Raw genomic sequence first — 19,919 nt, 5'->3', positions numbered from 1 at the left:
GAGCAGAGAGCCCGATGCGGGACTCGATCCCAGGACCCTGCGATCATGACCTGAGCCGAAGGCAGCGGCTTAACCCACTGGGCCGCCCAGGCGCCCCAGTGATAACACTATTAAAAACACAAGGAGCTATGAACACAGGATATTAGTTACTTGTTGGGGGAAGATGAAGGCTGAGAATGGGAAGAGGCCTCCGGAGGCATTCTGGGTAGCAGGAAGAGTTTCTTTGTGATGTTGGTTACCTTAGAATAATTCATTAAGCCAGTTATTTTTGTAGGTGTGTGTGGTTTTCCATATCTGTGTTTTGTTTTTCAAGAAGCATTTATTAACATGGAATAAACTCCCACACACTGTTAGTGAGAATGCAAAATGGTGCGGCTACTTTGAAAAAGTCGCGGTTTCTTATAAAGTTAAATGTGTGCTTTTACATGACTCTGTAGTCCCATTCCCGGTTATCTATCCAAGGGAAATGAAAACACTGAAACTAGACCACAAAAGTCACAAGTTTATAGCAATGTTAAAGTCACCCCAAACTCGATGAAAGCCACGAGGAGCTGAATGAGTAAACAAACAGGTACTTTTATACAATGGGATATTACTGAGCAATAAAAGCGAATGAACTACCTACCGACGCATGCGGCAGCAAGGATGCCTCTCAAAAGAGACACTGAATGAAAGAAACAAGGCACAGAAAGTGAAATACTTTCAAACTTCAAAATTATATGATTTTCTGGAAAAGGCAAAACTATAGGGAGAGAAATCAGATCAGTCATTGCCAGGGGCTTAGGATATAAAATTAGAACTGACAACAAAGGGAAATCAGGGAACTTCTCAGGGACAGGAAAATATTCTAAATTTTGACTTGGTTACACGATGATATATGCTTGTCAAAACTGAACAAAACATACACCTAAAAAAAAGGATTTTCTGCAATCTGGCCAAATATATTTATCATTAAAAATAAAATGAATTTAGTTTCCAATTTTAAAATAAAATGGATTCTATATCCTGTATTTATTTTCTTAAAAGAAAAAAAGTATGTTGTGATGGGGTTAGGAACATAGTAAGACTATAATGGGTAATTTAAAAAAAATGTTTATAAGGAGACCAAATCACTGTTTTTGTTTTGTTTTGTTTTGTTTTGTTGTCCATTTTTTGTTTTTACTGATGGCTGTTTCTTCAGAGAAATTGTTTAAAAGTGAAAACAATTCTGGATGTCATAAAGTTCTCTCTGTTGAGGCTTTTTCCCAAACTAGCTCAAATAAATCATAAAGTGGACAACATCAGAGCCAAGAGCAATAATGTTTATGTCCACTGCAGAGGAGTGTAGCTTCCTTTGCCAGTCAAGTTCCTCGGTATTCAATTTTGCCTGTCCTCAACAGAAATATTTCATCTGGGCTCGGCACTTTTCTAATCTTGACTTCTCCAGAGTCAAGTAACCAAAATAGACATGGCGACAGCCCAACCCCACAGAGCTTCACCGTGATCACAGTGCGGCGCATAAGACCGTTTACTCCACAGCCCCAACACGAAACCCTGGTTGTTAGAAATTCAAGATGGCCTGGTTACAACAGTTTAATTGTAACTTCACTCAAGTAATGCATTTCAGTTTAAACACACTGCCTTTTAAAAACCATAAGAAGCATTATAAAACTGTAAGCAATTCTGCTCCTTTATGTTACAATCGAGCACACTGAGATCCAAAAAGGTCAAATTACTCTACTGAAGTTATGAAGATAGTTAGAAGTAGAGCTAGAACCAGATCCTAGGAAGCCCCGTTAAACAGGATGGTATTTCTTGAAATAGAATTGTAACTATACTCTGTGTTAATATGGTTTTCTCCACCAGGGAACAATAATGGCAATATAACTTCTATATTTTCTACTCAACAACATATAGCTCCGTCAAGAATTTAGGAAACTTATGACAATGTCATCATATCTTAGGCAGAAACAGAAATACAAAGGAACTAAGCAATTTTAGCATTAACTTATCAGTTGTTTAGGGAGCTGAAAATGTCATCCATTCCCCCCCATACCCCATTCCCTTAAAGTTGGTTTTAGCTTCCCTCTGCTTTGCTTAAGCAAGACCTTACACACTAGATCACTAAGATATAAACTTCTGACATCAAAACATGATCCATGCTATGTGAACCAGGCATTTAAAACATGCTATTTAAAATCTTTTTCTTTTCCCCATCTGTGTGATTTGAAGAAAATTTATCATTTCACCAATGCTGCTTTGCCATTTTAAACTTCTGCTAGATTTTCTCAAAGGAGATGAGAGGCCTCCACTTTTATGAAAAGTCTCATCTAGAAATATTGCTGATACTGTGGAAATAAGTAACTCTTAAATCAATAGAAAATTGTCCTCTGTATTCATCAGGAGGAACAAAGCACTCAGGAGAGCCAGCCCCTGGGAGAGGTTAAAGTTGACGAAGGTCTGAGATGGGAAAAAATGTAGAAGGGGAGCAGAAGAGCTCGTGCTGCTGATTGTCCAAAGGTCAATAGACAGGTTTTCTCATCTTGTTATGTTTTACTTCTGCTAAAGATGTAGAAAAAATGTTCTTCTAACGTATGCAACAGACACAGAGGCAGAAGGGAATGCTTGGGTAGAACATTTAAGGGCGTATTATCCTCTTCAACACACACTTCTATGCCAGGTGCCTACAGCTTCCAAATGGGCAGCAGAAAATGAACCCTAGGCTTCCATAAAGTCTCTGAGAGCCGATAACGTGAACAGCAACCAGTGAACACGTTAAGCAGTAAAACCATCTCCATTTACGTCTCCTTGAAGTTCAGCATGCAGCCGACTGCACTTAGGCATAGCAATCAACTGTGATAGGAGAAATCCCAGTTACAGAAAGCAAAGAAATAGCTTCAAGGTAGCAGATAACTGTGCAGAGAGAGAAGGTCAAAACAGGTGCAGAGAAATCCTGGAGTCGTAGAGGGGGAAACTTGCTCTCCATTTGGGTGATTTTTAACGATCCTGGTCTATTATGGGCAACAAAGCTAACTTGTTTCAACAGTGCATGGTGTAAATACACACACACACACACACACACACAGGGAACATTTCAAGGCTGCAGAGAAATATTAATTGATTTTTGATGATGCTTTGGGTGTGATACCATTCTCTAAGAGTAGATAGTTTATAACTTATGTCTTCTAGGTGGTGCATCTACTAATTTAAAGCTTCAAACATACTATAGCAGAGAGCTGTCATATGATAAATATGTACAATATCATAGCTAGTAGCACTATAAAATTAGTGCTAATTTCATCTGGCTTGATTCATGCCTTTGCATGATAGGATGCCATTAACAAATATGAAGGCCAACTGTCCTGAATTTGGACAAAAGTTCCCTTTATTTACAAATAAGCTATAAATGTAGGTTTTTTTGGTTCTTATATGTACCTAAGTCTTCTCTATCTGGGGTCTACATTTTTTGAGGAAACACACTGTATTCTGTCTTAACTTACACACAATAAAAATGCTTGTCTGAAAAGAACAGCAGCTTTCAGCAATAATCTACACATTGACTGGACTGTTTCCAAAGGAACCAACTCAAATACAGGTGCACATCATGCATGATTTCCATTAAATAAGTAGTCTGTATTGCTTATTTCTTCACAAAACTGGTTCTTCTTAATCATTTTTTTAAAGATTTTTATTTATTTATTTTGACAGAGATCCCAAGCAGGCAGAGAGGCAGGCAGAGAGAGAGAGAGAGAGGAGGAAGCAGGCTCCCTGCTGAGCAGAGAGCCCAATGCGGGGCTCAATCCCAGGACCCTGGGATCACGGACCGAGCCGAAGGCAGAGGCCTTAACCCACTGACCCACCCACGGTCCCCCATTTTTTTTTAATATTTTATTTATTTGTTTGACAGAGAGAGAGAGGAAGACTGCACAAGCAGGGGGGAGCAGTAGGCAGAGGGAGAATCAGGCTCCCTGATGAGCAAGAAGCCCGAAGTGGAACTTGATCCTAGGACTCTGAGATCATGACCTGAGCTGATGGAGGAAGCTTAACCAACTGAGCCCCCCAGATGCCCCTTTTCTTAATCATTGTTATTCTACCTCAATACAGCCCACCTGGTTGGAGAGAGTGTTCCTGAACTACTTGTCTAGGTGAATCTAACTGATACACAAACAACCTCATTCACTCAAAGTAATGACATTGGGGGTGCCAACACTCATCTTTACATAGAACGGAAGGCAGTGACATAGCCACACTCACATCATTAACCTTGGCTGGTTAGACATGCATAGTTCAAATGAACAGTTAAAGGGAGCGGAGAGACAGATAGAAGGGTGGAGCACAAAGCTATTCCCACATAAACTATACCCAGCCATGGATACCACTCAGACAACAGGTTAAAATATCATTATGACATCTGGAAAGCAACTTTGATTTGTATCAACAAATATCAAGACAAAGAAACCCTACTGACACTTTTGCTTGCCTCCCAGTACCACCCTACTGAAATGCTCCTTCGTGTATGGGGAAGGCTTCATTTGAAAGTATCTTTTCTCTTCACTGTATTTAGATGGGAGGTTCTAAATGGTCTGAATTGGGCTTGTTATGGCTGCCTGAATCACCCTCAGTGCAGGCAATTTCTGATTTATGAGCTTAGAGCTGATGATGTAATCTCTGGTCACATCTCTCTCTCTCTTTTGCCCACATTTTGAACCACTGCTGATCATTACACCCTAATCAGAGGTTAAGAGGGAAAGGGAGATTATAAATGAAGGTTTGGTGGTGACATAAAAGAGAACTACTCACTCAAACATTTTTATAGATTTTTGTCACCTAAGTGACCCCCTTACTCATCACCACAGATAATCACAATGTTCAAGTTTGCCCAATGCCTTTAAGCCACCAAGCGTGTCACGTCACTGAAACTGCATAAAATCAAGCCTTGGACTAATTTCCCTTGCAGCACTCATTCTGACACCTGAACTCTACTTTGCACATACACCTAATTGTTCCCATTTCTAACTTTGTTATCCACTTTCCCCTCCAAATCTTACCTCTTCCCTGGACCTGAGACTCCAGAATCTCCTTTACTCCCATTTCGATGCCTGCATGGCAATACCACCATCAAGTACACGAGGAAAATAGTTCTTACAGCTCTGTCTATGCCTCAGCGCTCCAGGTTCATCAGACCAACACTGTGACATTCAGAAATCCCTTAACTTTGTAGATGTACATGACCTTGTAGAAGTACCATTACCTATGAATTAATGCTACTTTACGCCATTTTGGACGATTGCCATTGATATCATTCAAGGCCATCTCTGAAGGGGTCAATGGATGTGTTCTAGAATGAGTTTGTTACCAGAGACAACGTTTCTCTCCCTGAGGAGTAGTAGCCTTTGTCTAGGAGATAACAATTACATAGGCTCTTGTACATTCCTTTTAATCTCCTCTGCCAGGAATCTTAGAACTAAGTCACATGCTCACTCTCAGAAAACACAACAGGCCATGTAAGTATGATTACTTGCCATACTACCCTTTCGTGGCTTTTGTTTTCTATTTTTCATTTTATTAGTTGTGTTGTGAAGCTACCTTTTATTGTAATCCATTTCATGTCCTTTGAAAACGTGGGCTACTAGCATTAGTTTTCAAAGTAAACTCACTCCATAAACAATACTCAAAGCAACCCTACATGTCAGGGAGCATCATGTACAAAATGAATTTGTTGACCCAGGGAAAAGGAGAAAATTATGAAGGTAAATGTTTTAAATTCAGTCCAATTATTTGGAATATGGAAATTACTTATGTGAGCATTTAGAGGTGGACCATGTCCAAGGGTGATGAGCTATATACATGTTCTATAATTAGGAGAATTCTATAAAGACTTATAGTAACAGGATTGTTTAAATAAACAGAACTAGAAGTATCTCACAAACCAAAGTTTAAAATGCAAAAGGCCATCAAAAATGGTGTAGTGGGCCTACTTAAACTATTGTGTAATTATCTCCTTTTAAAAGTTTTTATTTAAATTCCAGTTAGTTAGCATCCAGGGTAATATTAGTTCCAGGTATACAATACAGTGATTCCACACTTCCATATATCACCCAGGGCTCCTCACAACACATGCCCTCCTTAATCCCCGTCATCTATTTCACCCATCCCCCCACCCACCTCCCCTCTGGTAACCATCAGTGTGTTCTCTGTAATTTATTTATTTTATTTTTTAAAAATATTTTACTTATTTATTTGACAGGCAGAGATCACAAGTAGGCAGAGAGGCAGGCAGAGAGGAGGAAGCAGGCTCCCTGCTGAGCAGAGAGCCTGATGCTATGCGGGGCTTGATCCCAGGACCCTGGGACCATGACCTGAGCTGAAGGCAGAGGTTTTAACACACTAAGCCACCCAGGTGCCCCTGTTCTCTATAATTTAGAGTCTGTTTCTTGGTTTGCCTCTCTCTTTCTTTTTCCCCCTTTGCTCATTTCTTTCTTTCTTTCTTTTTTTTTTAAATTTATATAGTTAACATACAGTGCAATATTGGTTTTTGGAGTAGAATCTAGAAATTCATCACTTACATACAAAAAGTACCACAGCGCTCATCACAAAAAGTACCCTCCTTAATACCCATCCCCCATCTAGATCACCCCTCACCCACCTCCCTCTGCCAACCCTCAGTTTGTTCTCTATCATTAAAAGATTCTACTGATTTATTTCCCTCTCTCCCTTTGTGTAATTATCTTATCTGTGATACATGCTTTTTCATCCACCTTTGCTAATTTGCATTAGTTGTCTGGCTATAACTGGATTTGAACTCTTCAGTTCCAGCGAAGCTTTACATAAGGAAACTGATGATAGTAGGGGGAAATGCAGTATATAAAACCAACCACTATTTGTTCTACATAGAATTATCTTCTCATTCAGTCTAGGATGCCTTGACTCTTGTGCAACACAACTCTGTATGGGTGTCATTGATTTACAGCAGATGACCTGGCATCATATGAAAATAATTTACTGTGCCATGTATCTCACACCCAGTAAATCAATAGCTTGAATACAGAGACATCTCAATTAGATAACACAAGGGTAGGGCGATCTACCTCCTCCTTTCCTATAGTCTTAAAATGGCAAGTATGACAAAGCAGAGCTTGTTTTAGAACTGCTTCAAAAGTATGTGTGGGGAGGGGTCTATTATTTCAAGTTGGGAGACGTAAAGTGAGAGTTACCATCAAACCAAATGAAAAACCAAGTACAAGGTTGTATAAATAATAGCCTGAGAAGGGTGGGACCTGCATTTGTTTGAAGTATTGATTGGTGCATTTCTATAGCACCTGTGTATTACGGGCTCAGAGAGTGGAACAGGGTGTTAAATTATGAGTCTGAACACAGGGGATCATCCATCCTTTCTACCTTGTTCCTCCAAGAAGCCTCCAAACCAAAGTCACATGCACTGATGGTATTAGTCACAAAGAGATAAGACATCTGGAGGCTCAATTTCAGTTTCTCTGTGTGACACATCTAAAACCTAAGCTATCATTATAAAAGGTTCATAATGAGGAAGCCATATTATCCATCATTGATTATATCCAAATCCCAATGGTAAATTAAAGTCAAGATCCACATAGATTGCTCAGAAAAAAATTTAGGGCAACGTCTCAAACTTGATTCAGCCTGAGACAACCTCATGAGAAAGAAAAAAACAAAAACCCCCCAAATTAATTTCCTGATTTGGGAAATGGTGACGTGAAATACAGAAATGAAAGTAAATTGTCCTTGGCGTGCCTCAGTGGCTCAGTCATTAAGCATCTGCTTTCAGCTCAGGTCATGATCCCAGGATCCTGGGTTCAAGCCCCACATTGGGCTCCCTGCTTGTAGGAAGCCTGCTTCTCCCTCTCTCACTCTCCCTGCTTGTGCTCCCTCTCTCGCTATGTCTCTGTCAAAATAAATAAAATCTTGAGAGAAAGAAAGAAAGAAAATTGTCCTTCACAGAATTCTCATATCTGGTCCCAGGACTGGAATAGCACAGATAGGTTAAATAAATAGGTTATATTTAAATAGTTGGTTGAACCTTTACCTGGCCCCACAGTAACTGTAACTGGAAGCTGAAAGATTCTGACTGTGTGGGAATTAAATCTAAGAGCTACTTTTCAGAATGCTAATTTCAAATTCAAGTTAAGTCTTTTTAAAGGAAAAACTCATTGATTTTGATTTTTTTTTAAACTATCGGTAAAGGTTTCCTTTAAGTACTGAGTAAGAGCTTACTGAATGATTAGATTCACATCCTCTGTCTTCCTTAAAACAGAATTATGATGACTGGTAAAATTTCATCCTCCCGACTGGTAAAATTTCATCCTCCCGGCTGGCCTTTCAAGGGACATTCTTATAAACCACACAGCCACCACATCTTCCTGGAAAAACCCCTTGGAAACCCATCAAGGAAGAAAAGATAACCAAGACTCCACTAGGTGCAAAGAGCAAGTTTTCAACAAACTGGCCCAGATGCCTTATGATGGCGTGGCCAGAGGAGAAGGTCTAAGCTATAGGTAAATTAGCTCCTCAGATTCAACAGATGCTTTCACAATGGATATTCAACCTGGGGACTTTGGGTGCAGGAAGGGATGCCCCTCCTGAATCAAGCAGCTCAGTTCAGAACCATACCTGGAGAACTGCTGCTGGAGGCCACGCATCTGAATTCTGTTGCGCTCAGACTCCAGTGTCACCTCTTGCAACCGCTTCTCACTCTGAAGACGTAAGTGTCTCTCTTCTTCCAATTCATGCATCAGCTTCTCATGCTATAAAAGGCACAAAGGGAATGACTTTTAAGGAGGTGTTTCTTAATTACTACGAGAAAAAAAATAATTAGTAATAGCTGTCAGTTACTAAGTGCAAACATGGACTTTATATATAAATTAATTCCATCCTCATTACAACCCCATGAAGTAGCTTCTATTATTAACCTCTCATTACAGACAAGAAAACTAAGGATCAGAGGCATCTAAGTAATTTGTCATAAAAACCAGAAGGTAACAGTTTTCAATCCTGGATGGGTCTCTATTGCTTGAATAATCTTCACTAAATCAGGCGGCTTCTTGTGCAGATATGAAGATCTATGACCCAGTAATACTACCAAATGTATCAGAACTCAAGCAATGATGAGTAAGATCATCAGTGCCTATTCAGAATCGTTTCATCTCTTCAATCGCTTGTCTATGCTTTCAAAGGAACGTAAGTGATTTTTGCACAAGGACCTGTAATTTCAACTTCATTAGGCCATGGAGCTGATGAGAATAAGGTTAAATGTTTTGTTTTTATTTATCCAGTTAGGTTTTCACAGATAAAAACAGGCTAAGCCACCCACTTTATTTATTATGGCAGAAAATCAGCTCATTCACAAACGGGAATCAGTGTAGAAAGAAGGGCTGGAAGACTTGGAATAGATGGTTCAGCAAAAACTCATTCCTGGAACCGCTCAGAAGCACGCAGACTCGAATCCCCCTGACAATACTGACTCTCCCATGCTAATGTCTTTTTGTTGTTTTGTTGCTTCTGCTACTTCTTCTTTTGGCATGTCATGCTATTACGGTTATGGTTGCTACTAATGTGAGCACTTTGCATGTGGAATGGATGTTCTGTGATGAAAACCAAAGAACAACTCAGTACTGACTAGGAGGGACCCACATTCTTACACGGGAGAAAGGGAAGCCAGGACTGCATGATGACTCTGAACCATGGATTACCCGGGAGGAAAAGCTATCCACCGCATGGGGCACATTCACAAGTGATAGGAGAGATGGACTGTCTCCACCTCTAACACATGGGGGGGAAAGCTCTCCTGAGGATTATGAAGGAAACAGTAGACCATAATTTGGAAATAAATCAAGATCCTCTAAAAATACTTATATATTCCCCTGCCTGTGCACCCTTGACCATGCTCTTCCTCCTGCTTAACAAGCTCTCTGAGATCTACTTAAAATCTGAAGATGCTGCCAGGTTTGGCTTTGAGCCATCTCTCTAGAACTTCTCCACCTCATTTCATTGTTCTCTCCCTTCCTTGTGTCTACAGCACCTATGCTCTTTACAACCCTATACACTCTTACTTTCTTCTATCATTATTTTTTGGGTGCATGTATTACGATTCTTCACCTACATAAACATCTGTTTGAGATCAGGACTATGTCTTAAGTGTATATGTATTTTCTGCTTTTAACGTACTAGAAGTATATTTGCTTATTGATTCTGGAGCTGGCCTTTAGCTAAGTCAGGCCTGTAGCTTCTGTCCCAAACTCTTTGGTGGTCCATTTTTCACCCCTACACAGTCAGTTGCCTCTATCAGATTCAGAAAAAGAAAAATCAAAATCAAATCTTTATTCTGTCATGTTCCAGCAGCTCTGGAAGAGAAGAAAAACACGATTTTGAAGGAGAAACATGCTAACCAAAGCCAAACCTTTGTAGAAATAGAATGGCAAATTTCATAGCACATATATTTTATTATTTGTTTTATTACTTATTATATTTTTATTATTTAGATTTTATTACATATATTTAACCACAATAAAAAGACAAAAATAAAATTTACTGCATTATTACACATAACCAAGAGTCATCTCTGTATAAACTGAGTGGACTAGAAGGAACATGGGTAAGTCACCTTTATTATAGAATTTGGAAGACTGCTTTGATTCCCAAAACAAGCGAAACAAATGGTGTCTGTTAAATAGTTAAAAAGCACAGCATATTAAAAAGGTGAAGTTTTGCAGGGAAGATAGAATCCATTTTTCCTTCACAAATGAAGAATGTCACATAGATTTGCTCCCTGTCATATTGAAGAATTCCTCAAAATCTAATAAGGGAAGACATTTTCCATATGAATAAACTTTTCTGTTCAATTTTTTTAATGCCTTTTCAAATACAAGTAAAATGATACCCTTACATTATAGAGAAAGTTCCAGGGAATTCGAAGACTAATGAGGCAAAAGTTGTTTACTGAAATATATTCCCTTTAAATGGTGTGTACTTCAATTAAACCATCAAAGCTTGACAATAAGCCATATCTACTTTCCAAATGTAGGGAAATTTTTTTTTTTTTACTCAAATTATAAAACATGGATAGAAGTTAAAAAAGAAGTAAAAAAAAGTAAAAAAAAAAAAAAGTAAAAAACATGGACAGATTTTTTTTTTTTTTTTGTAATAGCTGTCTGTAATTTTGATTTTTTTCCCTACAGGTTTGCTCTGTATCTTTCACAGCATGGAGAGTGAAAGGGAGTGAGAGGTGCAGAAGAGTTGAGTCTTGTTTATACGGTGCTGCCGGGTACTGAAGAGCAGTAAGTAAAAAACAATGTCACAGAAATCTGGGTTGTAGACCTGACGAGGCCAAATTTCTGTGACAGCTCCTTCCACTGAATCCCTGGGCTGGGATGGCTTTAAGAAGCCATCTTAAGAAAGCTCTGAGAGTATTTTTCTAAACTCAATGGGGACCACATTTGTATTTCTCTCAGTTTCCTTTAGCAAGTTCACCTTTTCCCCTTTTCCTCCTTGGCTTCTCCTACCATTGTACACAAACTGCTACACCAGGAACAGAAACACTGCCCCTCCCCCCCGGGTTGAGTCTATAAGACATGAGACACGTGTTCACAAGACACTTCACCAGGCATAAAGCACCCCCTCCTTTCAGAGTCATGGGCTTCACTCTCATCCAAAAGGAGGGTTTCACAGTTTTCTCAACAAAAGCTGGCTCTGAGTGGGTGAACTTCTAACCCTTTGTTCTTCTTTAGTTGATAGCTCTACCTCTGAAATAAGTTTTTTGTGAAAAATCTTGAGTTGGAAAACACTTTACTGTTTATGGAATGTTTCACCTTTATCGCTTCATCTAGCCCTCAGGACAATGTGGCAACGTTGGTTGTTACCAACTTCATTTAAAGATACGATAAAATGGTATAAAGAGGGGGAAAGTGCTTGCTCAGGGTTTCAATGTTAGAAATGACAGCTCTGGGACCAAGAACAAATTTTTCTGACCCCAACTCCCACTGCCCACCTCCACCTTTTTTTCTTCTTTGGATAGTCAGTTCTGCTCTAACATTCATTTTGTAATCTTTCCATCCTTTATTTATTTTTATATTTGACATATAACATATTAGTTTCAGGTGTACAACATAATGGTTCAATATTTGTATACACAAATGCAAACATAGTCTCCACAAGAAGCCTAGTTATCATCTATCATAATACATAATTACAAAGTGTTTTTTTATTCTCTTGTGATGAGACAATCTAAGATTTACTCACTTAGCAACTTTCAAATATGCAATACAGTATTATTAACTACAGTCACCGTGCTGTACATTATACCGTCGTGACTTATTTCATGACAATAAGTCTGTACTTTTTGACCCCCTTCGTCCCTTTTCCCAACCTCCACTGCTTCTCAACCTCTGACAACCACCAATCTGTTCTCTGGATCTCTGTTTGGTTTTTGTTGTTGCTGTTTGTTTGGTTTTTCCATTCTATATATAAGTGAGAGCATACTGCACTTGTCTTCTTTCTGTGCCTGACTTATTTTACTTAGCTTAGTGCCCTCAAGGACTAATCATGTTCTTGCAAATGGCAAGAATCCCTTCTTTTATGTGGCTGAGTAGTAGTTTATTGTATGTGAGGGTGTGTGTTGTGTGTGTGTACCTACACATCTTCTTCATCCACCTATCTTGGACACTTAGGTTGCTTCCATATCTTGGCTATTGTAAATAATGCTGCAATAATCACGGGGTGCCTATATATTTTTTTTGAAGTAATATTTTCATTTTCTTCAGATAAATACCCAGAAGATGGATTGCTGGATCATATGATACTTCTATTTTTACTTTTTTGGGGACCTTCCATACAGTTTTACATAGTGGCTACACAATTCACATCCATACCAACTATGCATAAGGGTTCCCTTTTCTTGATAATCTTACCAACACTTGTTATTTCTTTCTTTGTTTCTTTGTTTCTTTCTTCTTTTCTTTCTTTCTTTTTTTTTTTTTTTTTTTTTGATTCATTCTAACAGATATGAGGTGACACTTTTTGGTGGTTTTGATGATTTCCCTGATGATTGGTCATATTGAACATATTTTTATGCATCTGTTGGCCACATGAATGTTTCCTTTAGAAAATGTCTATTCAGGCCTTCTGCCAATTTTTAAATCAGATTGCTTTGTTTTTTGTTTTTGTTTATTGTATTGTAGTACTGTATTTTGAATATTAACCCGATTGGATATATGATTTGTAAATTCCTTAATCATATATCCAGTCAGAATGCATTGCTCTCACATTCAATGCATTGTCTTTTCATTTTGTTGATGATTTCCTTTGTTATGCAGAAGCTGATTTCAGTTTGATCTCACTTGTTTACTTTTGTTTTTGGAGTCAGATCCAAAATATTATCACCAAGACCAATGTCAAGTTTCTTACTGCCCAGTTTTCTTTCCAGGGGTTTTATGGTTTCAGGTCTTACATTCAAGTTTTTAATTCATTTTGAGTTAATTTTTGTATATGGTGTAAGATAGTAGTCTAGTTTCATTCTTTTGCATGTGTCTGTACGGTGTTCCCAGCACCATTTATTAAAGAGACTGTCCTTTCCATACTGTGTGTTCTTGCCTCCTTTGTCATAAATTAATTGACTATATTAATAGTGGGTTTATTTCTGGGTCTCTCTTTTGTTTCACTGATTTTTGTGTTTGTTTTTTATGCCAATAAAGTACTGTTTTGACATGACAGCTTTGTAATATAGTTTGAATTAAGGAGTATGATGGCTCCATCTTTGTTGTTCTTTCTCAAGATTGTTTTGGCTTCTAGAGATTTTTGTGATCCCGTACACATTTTAGGATTTTTTTCTATTTCTGTGAAAAATGTCAGTGGAATTTTGATAGGAATTGCACTGAATTTATGTATTGCTTTGGGTAGTATGGACACTTTAACAGTATTAATTCTTCCAATCTATTAGCATGGAATGTCTATCCACTTATTTGTGTCTTCTTCAATTTCTTTCATTAATGTCTTGTAGTTTTTGATATCTAGGTCTTCTACCTCCTTAGTTAAATTTGTTCCTAAGTATCTTATTCTTTATGAAGCAAGATCATGAATTCTTTTGGGCCTGAATCCAGCTTCCTTGCCTGGTTCCTTTTTCTGTTTCCAGTCTTTACCAGCTAACATTTCCCAGCATTCTGGTCCCAGTTTTATTCTTTTCTAACCCTATGCATACCCCTCCCTTGGGCACATCATCAGACTGGGGACTTAAGCCCTCAGAGCACTTCATTCTTTTTTTTTCTTTTTACAGATTTTATTTATTTATTTGAGAGAGAGTATGGGAGAGAGGGGGAGGGAGCACATAAGCAGGGGGGTGGGAAGGGGCAGAGGGAGAGGGAGAAGCAGCCTCCTCATTGAACAGGGAGCCCAAGCTGAAGGCAGACGCTTACCCAACTGAGCCACCCAGGTGCCCCCTGAGAGCAGTTCAATAGGCCTTTAGGAGTGTGGCAGACCAGAAACTTGTCCCTTAGACCAAAGCTCCCGGACATGCAAAATACCTACTCACAGAGTGAGGGGGTGTTTCCAGTCTACTATCTGTACACTGCCCTGGAGATGGCAGTCTGTTAAGAACTGTCTTTCCAATAGTTCCTTATGGTGTCCAGGAATCCAAGCCACTTTGGCCTCAAGATCCATGAGCTCAGTGGATCGCCTGTTGGTAGTCACAAAAAACTGGAGTATTAAATGTAAACAAGCCAGGGCACCAGACATATGTAAAATCTCCCTTCTAGAAAATAATGTCAGTGAAGCCTGGCAGAAAGAGGGCATGAAGATGATACCTTCTGAAGGAAAAAAATAAAAACATGGTAGCCCAGGTTTTAGTGAGTCAGAAACAGAGCACAAGGATGGATGGAGTCTTCCAGCACCTCCATCCCTGCAGAGAATGCCAAAACGCACCTCTCCCTCCAAAGGATGCCTAAGATGAGCAAACGAATCTTCTTCACATATACTCTGTGTGCTTTTCCAAACTGCTACTTCTGAGCTGGGCCCTGGAGCAAGTCTGCACTTGAGCCTTTTAAGAGCTGTTTCCCATTTCACCTCAGCCCTTCGGGCTTCAGATGTCTTCGCGGCTCATCTCTCAAATATTTGTCTTAAGAGTGACTGATATAATCTATAGAACCTTTCCTCCTCAAGAAGCTCTGGGTTTTTGAATTCCCTCCTGACTGTGGGTTGCTGAGCTGGCAGTGAGTCTGTGGTGAGACCACATCTCACCTTCTCCAGCCCTCCTGAGTGCAGGCCTATTCTCTCCTGATGGCAGAGAGAGGTGCCGTGAGTTTTCAGAGAGAAGCCTTCCATATGTAGTTGCAGATTTAGTGTGTCTGTTAGAGGAAATGAGTTTAGGATCTTCCTGCATCTCCATGTGGACTAGCCTCCTAACACTTTAAGTGCATAGATTTGCTTTAGGGCAATGGCTGTGTCAGGGACCAATGTGAGCATAACCTAAATCTCACACTCGCTTATGCCTGATTTCATTCATGAGGAACATGAAGTGAACACAGAAAACTGCACCCAGCTGGACCTAGCACAGAAATACACAAATCACACTCATTTAAGATGGATAGGCCAATGCTTTCAGTTACTGTGCCTCTTAAGAGCCACCCCACCTATATCTGGTGACACAATTTGCCCTCTAATTTCAGGCAGCCTTCCTTCTGCCACTTGGCAGTAACTCACAAGCCGCAGCCCTTCCAATGACCCCCTCCACAAGCCAGCTGCCTGTCTTTCTCAAGGAGAAGTACCATATGTATTGTATTATTGTGTATTTCTTAACCACTTAACACAACTAAAACTTAGCTGACATTTTTATTAGGTTCCTGGATTTTTTTTTAAATGTGTTACTGACCAAGTTTTTGAGTCTCATGTCCCTACTTCCATTTTTCCAACAAGCCCTGTGCAATGATTTTTAGGAATACAGAGGTCGCATTATAGTGGAGCTGACTGTACACCACAATAGAGAAAAAGAAATCTGAATGAGTTAAGTTTCCAAGTTCTTTTCCTGTTTGGGCATAAGAAATGAGTTGGGCCCTTAACAAAGAATCAAACACAGAAACAAACAAAGAAAGGTATATTACGTCCAAGTCTTTAGTTCTATCCAATGATCTTGCCTCTATGTCAGAGCCTTAACACAGACCTTAAACTTCCTTAGACTTAATTACTATCCTCTGATTAAACCTCTGGGGAAGGAAACTCCACAATTTCCCTGGGTAATCCATTTCATTGTCTTAAACATCTTTCCTGATAATTTTCTAAGACTTGTTTAAATTGTTTTAAGTATCAAAAAGCAATTTTTATCTGCATGTTCCCAGGAAATGGAGAAAAACCCATATATTCCTATAAATATGAAAAAGAGTTTGGAAAAAGAGCTATGTACATATCCACATGGATTTATTCATTCCACTCAGACCACAAATATTTACTGAGGAGCTACTATGTGCCACACACTGGACCAAAGCAGGAGACCAGCAAGGAGTCAAATAGACTTGGTTTAGGACAGTAGCTGAGTAACACACAGTGAAGAGGGCAGGTGCTAAATGAATTATCACACAGATAAATATATCAGTGAATAATTAAGGGTCTGCTGAAAGCTGATAGCAAGAGAAATTAATTTTGTTTGGTCCTTTAAGTGAATTGAAGGCTTCTCTGAGAAATCGACATTTAAAATAAGACCTCTGTGATGACACTAGGTGGAGTGATTAGCAAACGGAAAGGTCTTGAGTCACACACAGGAAGAAACAGGAGCAGTGAGGGTGCCTGGAGGCTAGGGGATGCTTGGAACAAGGGGATGGGAGTGGCATGTGATACAGGTAGAAAGAACAAAGCACAGACCCGGGGAGCATGAAGGTCGTATTAAGGATATACAATTACATCTTAAGTAAGACAGTAACTCACTGCAAAGGTTTCATTAAGTGATTGATAGGATCTGGTTAAGATTTTGCAAAGATCATTGTCCACTATGTGGAAAAAGAAGTGAATTAAGTCTAAATAACAGAATGGAAAATATTTAAATAGAGAATTGTGAATGCTACCAGCTTCTGGTTTAGATTGCATCTGCTACTCAAGAGGTTTTGGACAAGCCACTTAAAACCTAACTGTTTTAAGCTAGCTTCCTCTGTATATCAGGGAGAGTAAAACTGCCCAAGCCAATTTTATAGGATCACTGTGAGGAATGAGCAAAACAATGTATGGTAAAGCACTACAAAAACTTGAAAGTCCCAAATAAAAATGAGACATGGATAACTAGAATCACATAACTTATATCATCTAATATAGTTTAGATGCTTTTGATAAATTCTACAAAATATCTAGTTTTTAATAATCCTCACATATTAAATAAACATTGTAGTTAGATTTCTTTTAAAAAGCTGAAAAATGTATGTTTGAGTAGATCAAAATTTAATTCATTTTAATGTAAGAACTGAAAGATTAATCAAATATATCATCTGGACTGCAGATAACACTATATCAGACATCTCCCCAAAACATTATTTTTTAATCCTACCACCTACTCTGATTTTAAACAGATGGCTTGATCTGTAGGGTACCAAAACCTCAGGGGTTAAAACTAAGATATTAACACTGGATTTCAAATACAGAATGTCAATAAATACTTCTATCCTAGATCTAAGTAGGTTTGATGCTTCTAACTACATTAGTATATGACAGGCAAGGTCAGTTACATAAATTTCAAGGAATTTGGAAAAGAAAGAAGAATTTTGTTTACACAGTGTGGAAGCTCCAGTGCCACCATGCATGGTCATGTGTCAAGTGAAACATCTGCTCTAACAAGAGACGTGCTTCCCACATATGCTCTAAGCATCTGTGAAAGTCCTGCTGAGTAAGTGACATCGGGCACCAACGCATCCAGAGGTAATTCTACATTGACTTAATGTTGAGGAGATATGGGATAATATACAGAAAAGTATTCACTATACGTGTCCCTTTCAAAAGATTTCCCAAAACGTGTCCAAGTTATAACACTCTTGTTAAATATTTTACAATCAAAGAACCATGGGAAAAACACTAATACTCTTAGGCAATACAAGGATCTAAAAGTTACTCAGAAATGAACAGAGGCCAGTAGACAAGGTCATAGGGACTTAATGATATTTTTAGATATTGATGAAAAAATATATACAAACTCATTCAAGAAATGTGGAATCTGGCAAACAAGCCACAATGGAGGTTTTGAACTTGACTATTCGAAAAGACAAGTACATTTGATTTAGTGATACAAACATAAAGCATGGCAGTAAGACTAAATTCAGAACTTCAGGATGTGCTTAGATTTGCTTACTAATTGGTGTCCAGACACCCACAGCTATTGCCATGCGTTCACCAATCAACATCTAATGTATATGGAAACATTTTAAGATTATACAGAGACCCAGAATAACCATTCTAATTCTCTTGCTACCTATTGGGAATCTAAAACTGGCAAGTGATTTTTTTTTCTTCTTCTTCAGAGGTCCATAAACCAAACATGCATCAGCAACAAAATTAAACTATTATGTTTTCATGAAAACTAGTTTTTAATGGAAAAACTATATTAACCAATTGATGTCAAACTAATATCAAAAGGGATCTAAATTAAGCTATAGTTATTTATCTAATTGTAGCCTCATTTTTTTACTTTTTACAATTGCAATTTATTTTCCCCATAAAGTTCCCTGAATTCAATATCCCCATTAGTTATGAAAGATTCAGTTATCCCAGAAGCAGAAAAACAGATAAGGAACCTAAGAATTGATTTTTTTTAAAGCCCACACTGTTGGTTGTAACAGAAGAATCAGAATCCGATTTTGAGATGCTAGAATAGAAGCAGCCCAATATACATCCGCAGTGCTGATAACATCGCCCAAGAGAGACAAAGCTTTTATTCTAACAACAACAAAAAAAAAGATAGAGAGCTTGTTTTAAAAAAAAAAAATGTGAGAGGAGGGAAAAAATGGTGAGAGAAATAAAAGAGAGGGTGGGGGGAGAAGGGGAAGAAATTTCAAGGGTAAAGAAGACAGATGGCACTTAGGAAGATCTTTAAAATGTCCCCAATGCTACATGGAAGCTCTAAAAAAAAAAAGTGCCACAGGTGAATCACTCCATAAGATTAAATTTTCTTAGGCAAAAATTATGTATATGCATATGCTTATTACTTAGGAAAAGGATACAGATGTGAAATTTATGGGAGGAGTGTTTTTAGGGTGGGTTGTGTAGAAGAGCACAATAAAATGAAGGCTTGGCATGTCAAGATTGATATAGATCATAAAGGCGTGTTGGAACAAATTGTAAGAAATTATGGTATCCTGTATACAAAGAGAAAATAAAGTTGTCCTTTGCTTGTAGTCAATGATCTTTATATTTATCAAGTAGAGCTACAAGTGAAGAAGAAAACAGTAATGCTGCATTCACAATATAAAGCAACGTAGTTTTGATTTTATTATCATACATAATAAGAAGTTATATATTGATTCATTTTCCATGTTTTTCATCACTTTAAGTGTCTTGATTTTCACCATCATGATTCCTGTGATGGAATAAGCCCAGGGCTGGTAATCTGGGTTATTACCTTTTTGGTTCTTCTATTAACTGGCTATGCATCTTTGGGAAATACAATTATCCTCTTTGGGCCTACTTTTAAAATGCTATGGTCCCTTGCAACTCTCACATTTTATCTACCCATGAAATTAGCCATAAGCACAGTGATGGGGTTTAGGACACCTTACTCCAAAATATGGCAACCTCCGTATTGAATACCTTCAATAAAGGAGTCTGAGAAAACGTGAGAAGCAGAAATATCTCTCTGACCTCTCCTTTCCCTGCAACAGGTCATTAAACCCTCATGTGAGAAGTGCCCTTCCTACGAGACAGGAGGAAAGAAGGCATTCTTATCACCAGAGATG

At 38.5% G+C, this 19,919-nt stretch overlaps 1 protein-coding gene across 5 annotated transcripts in view; it reads right to left on the bottom strand.

Annotated features, from left to right (window-relative positions):
* NCKAP5 (NCK associated protein 5) overlaps positions 1 to 19,919 on the bottom strand; it is a 949,833-nt gene that overhangs the window by 424,063 nt on the left and 505,851 nt on the right. For all 5 annotated transcript variants that reach the window (XM_059394413.1, XM_059394410.1, XM_059394408.1 and 2 more), the window contains one exon: positions 8,626 to 8,759. In XM_059394413.1, the coding sequence (XP_059250396.1) occupies positions 8,626 to 8,759 (134 nt within the window). The remainder of the gene's footprint in view (positions 1 to 8,625; positions 8,760 to 19,919) is intronic.

Source organism: Mustela nigripes, chromosome 3 (assembly GCF_022355385.1).
Source record: "Mustela nigripes isolate SB6536 chromosome 3, MUSNIG.SB6536, whole genome shotgun sequence".
NCBI classification, from domain to species: domain Eukaryota; kingdom Metazoa; phylum Chordata; class Mammalia; order Carnivora; family Mustelidae; genus Mustela; species Mustela nigripes.
The sequence above is the reverse complement of the archived record's forward strand: the minus strand, read 5'-3'. Positions and strand labels throughout refer to the sequence as shown.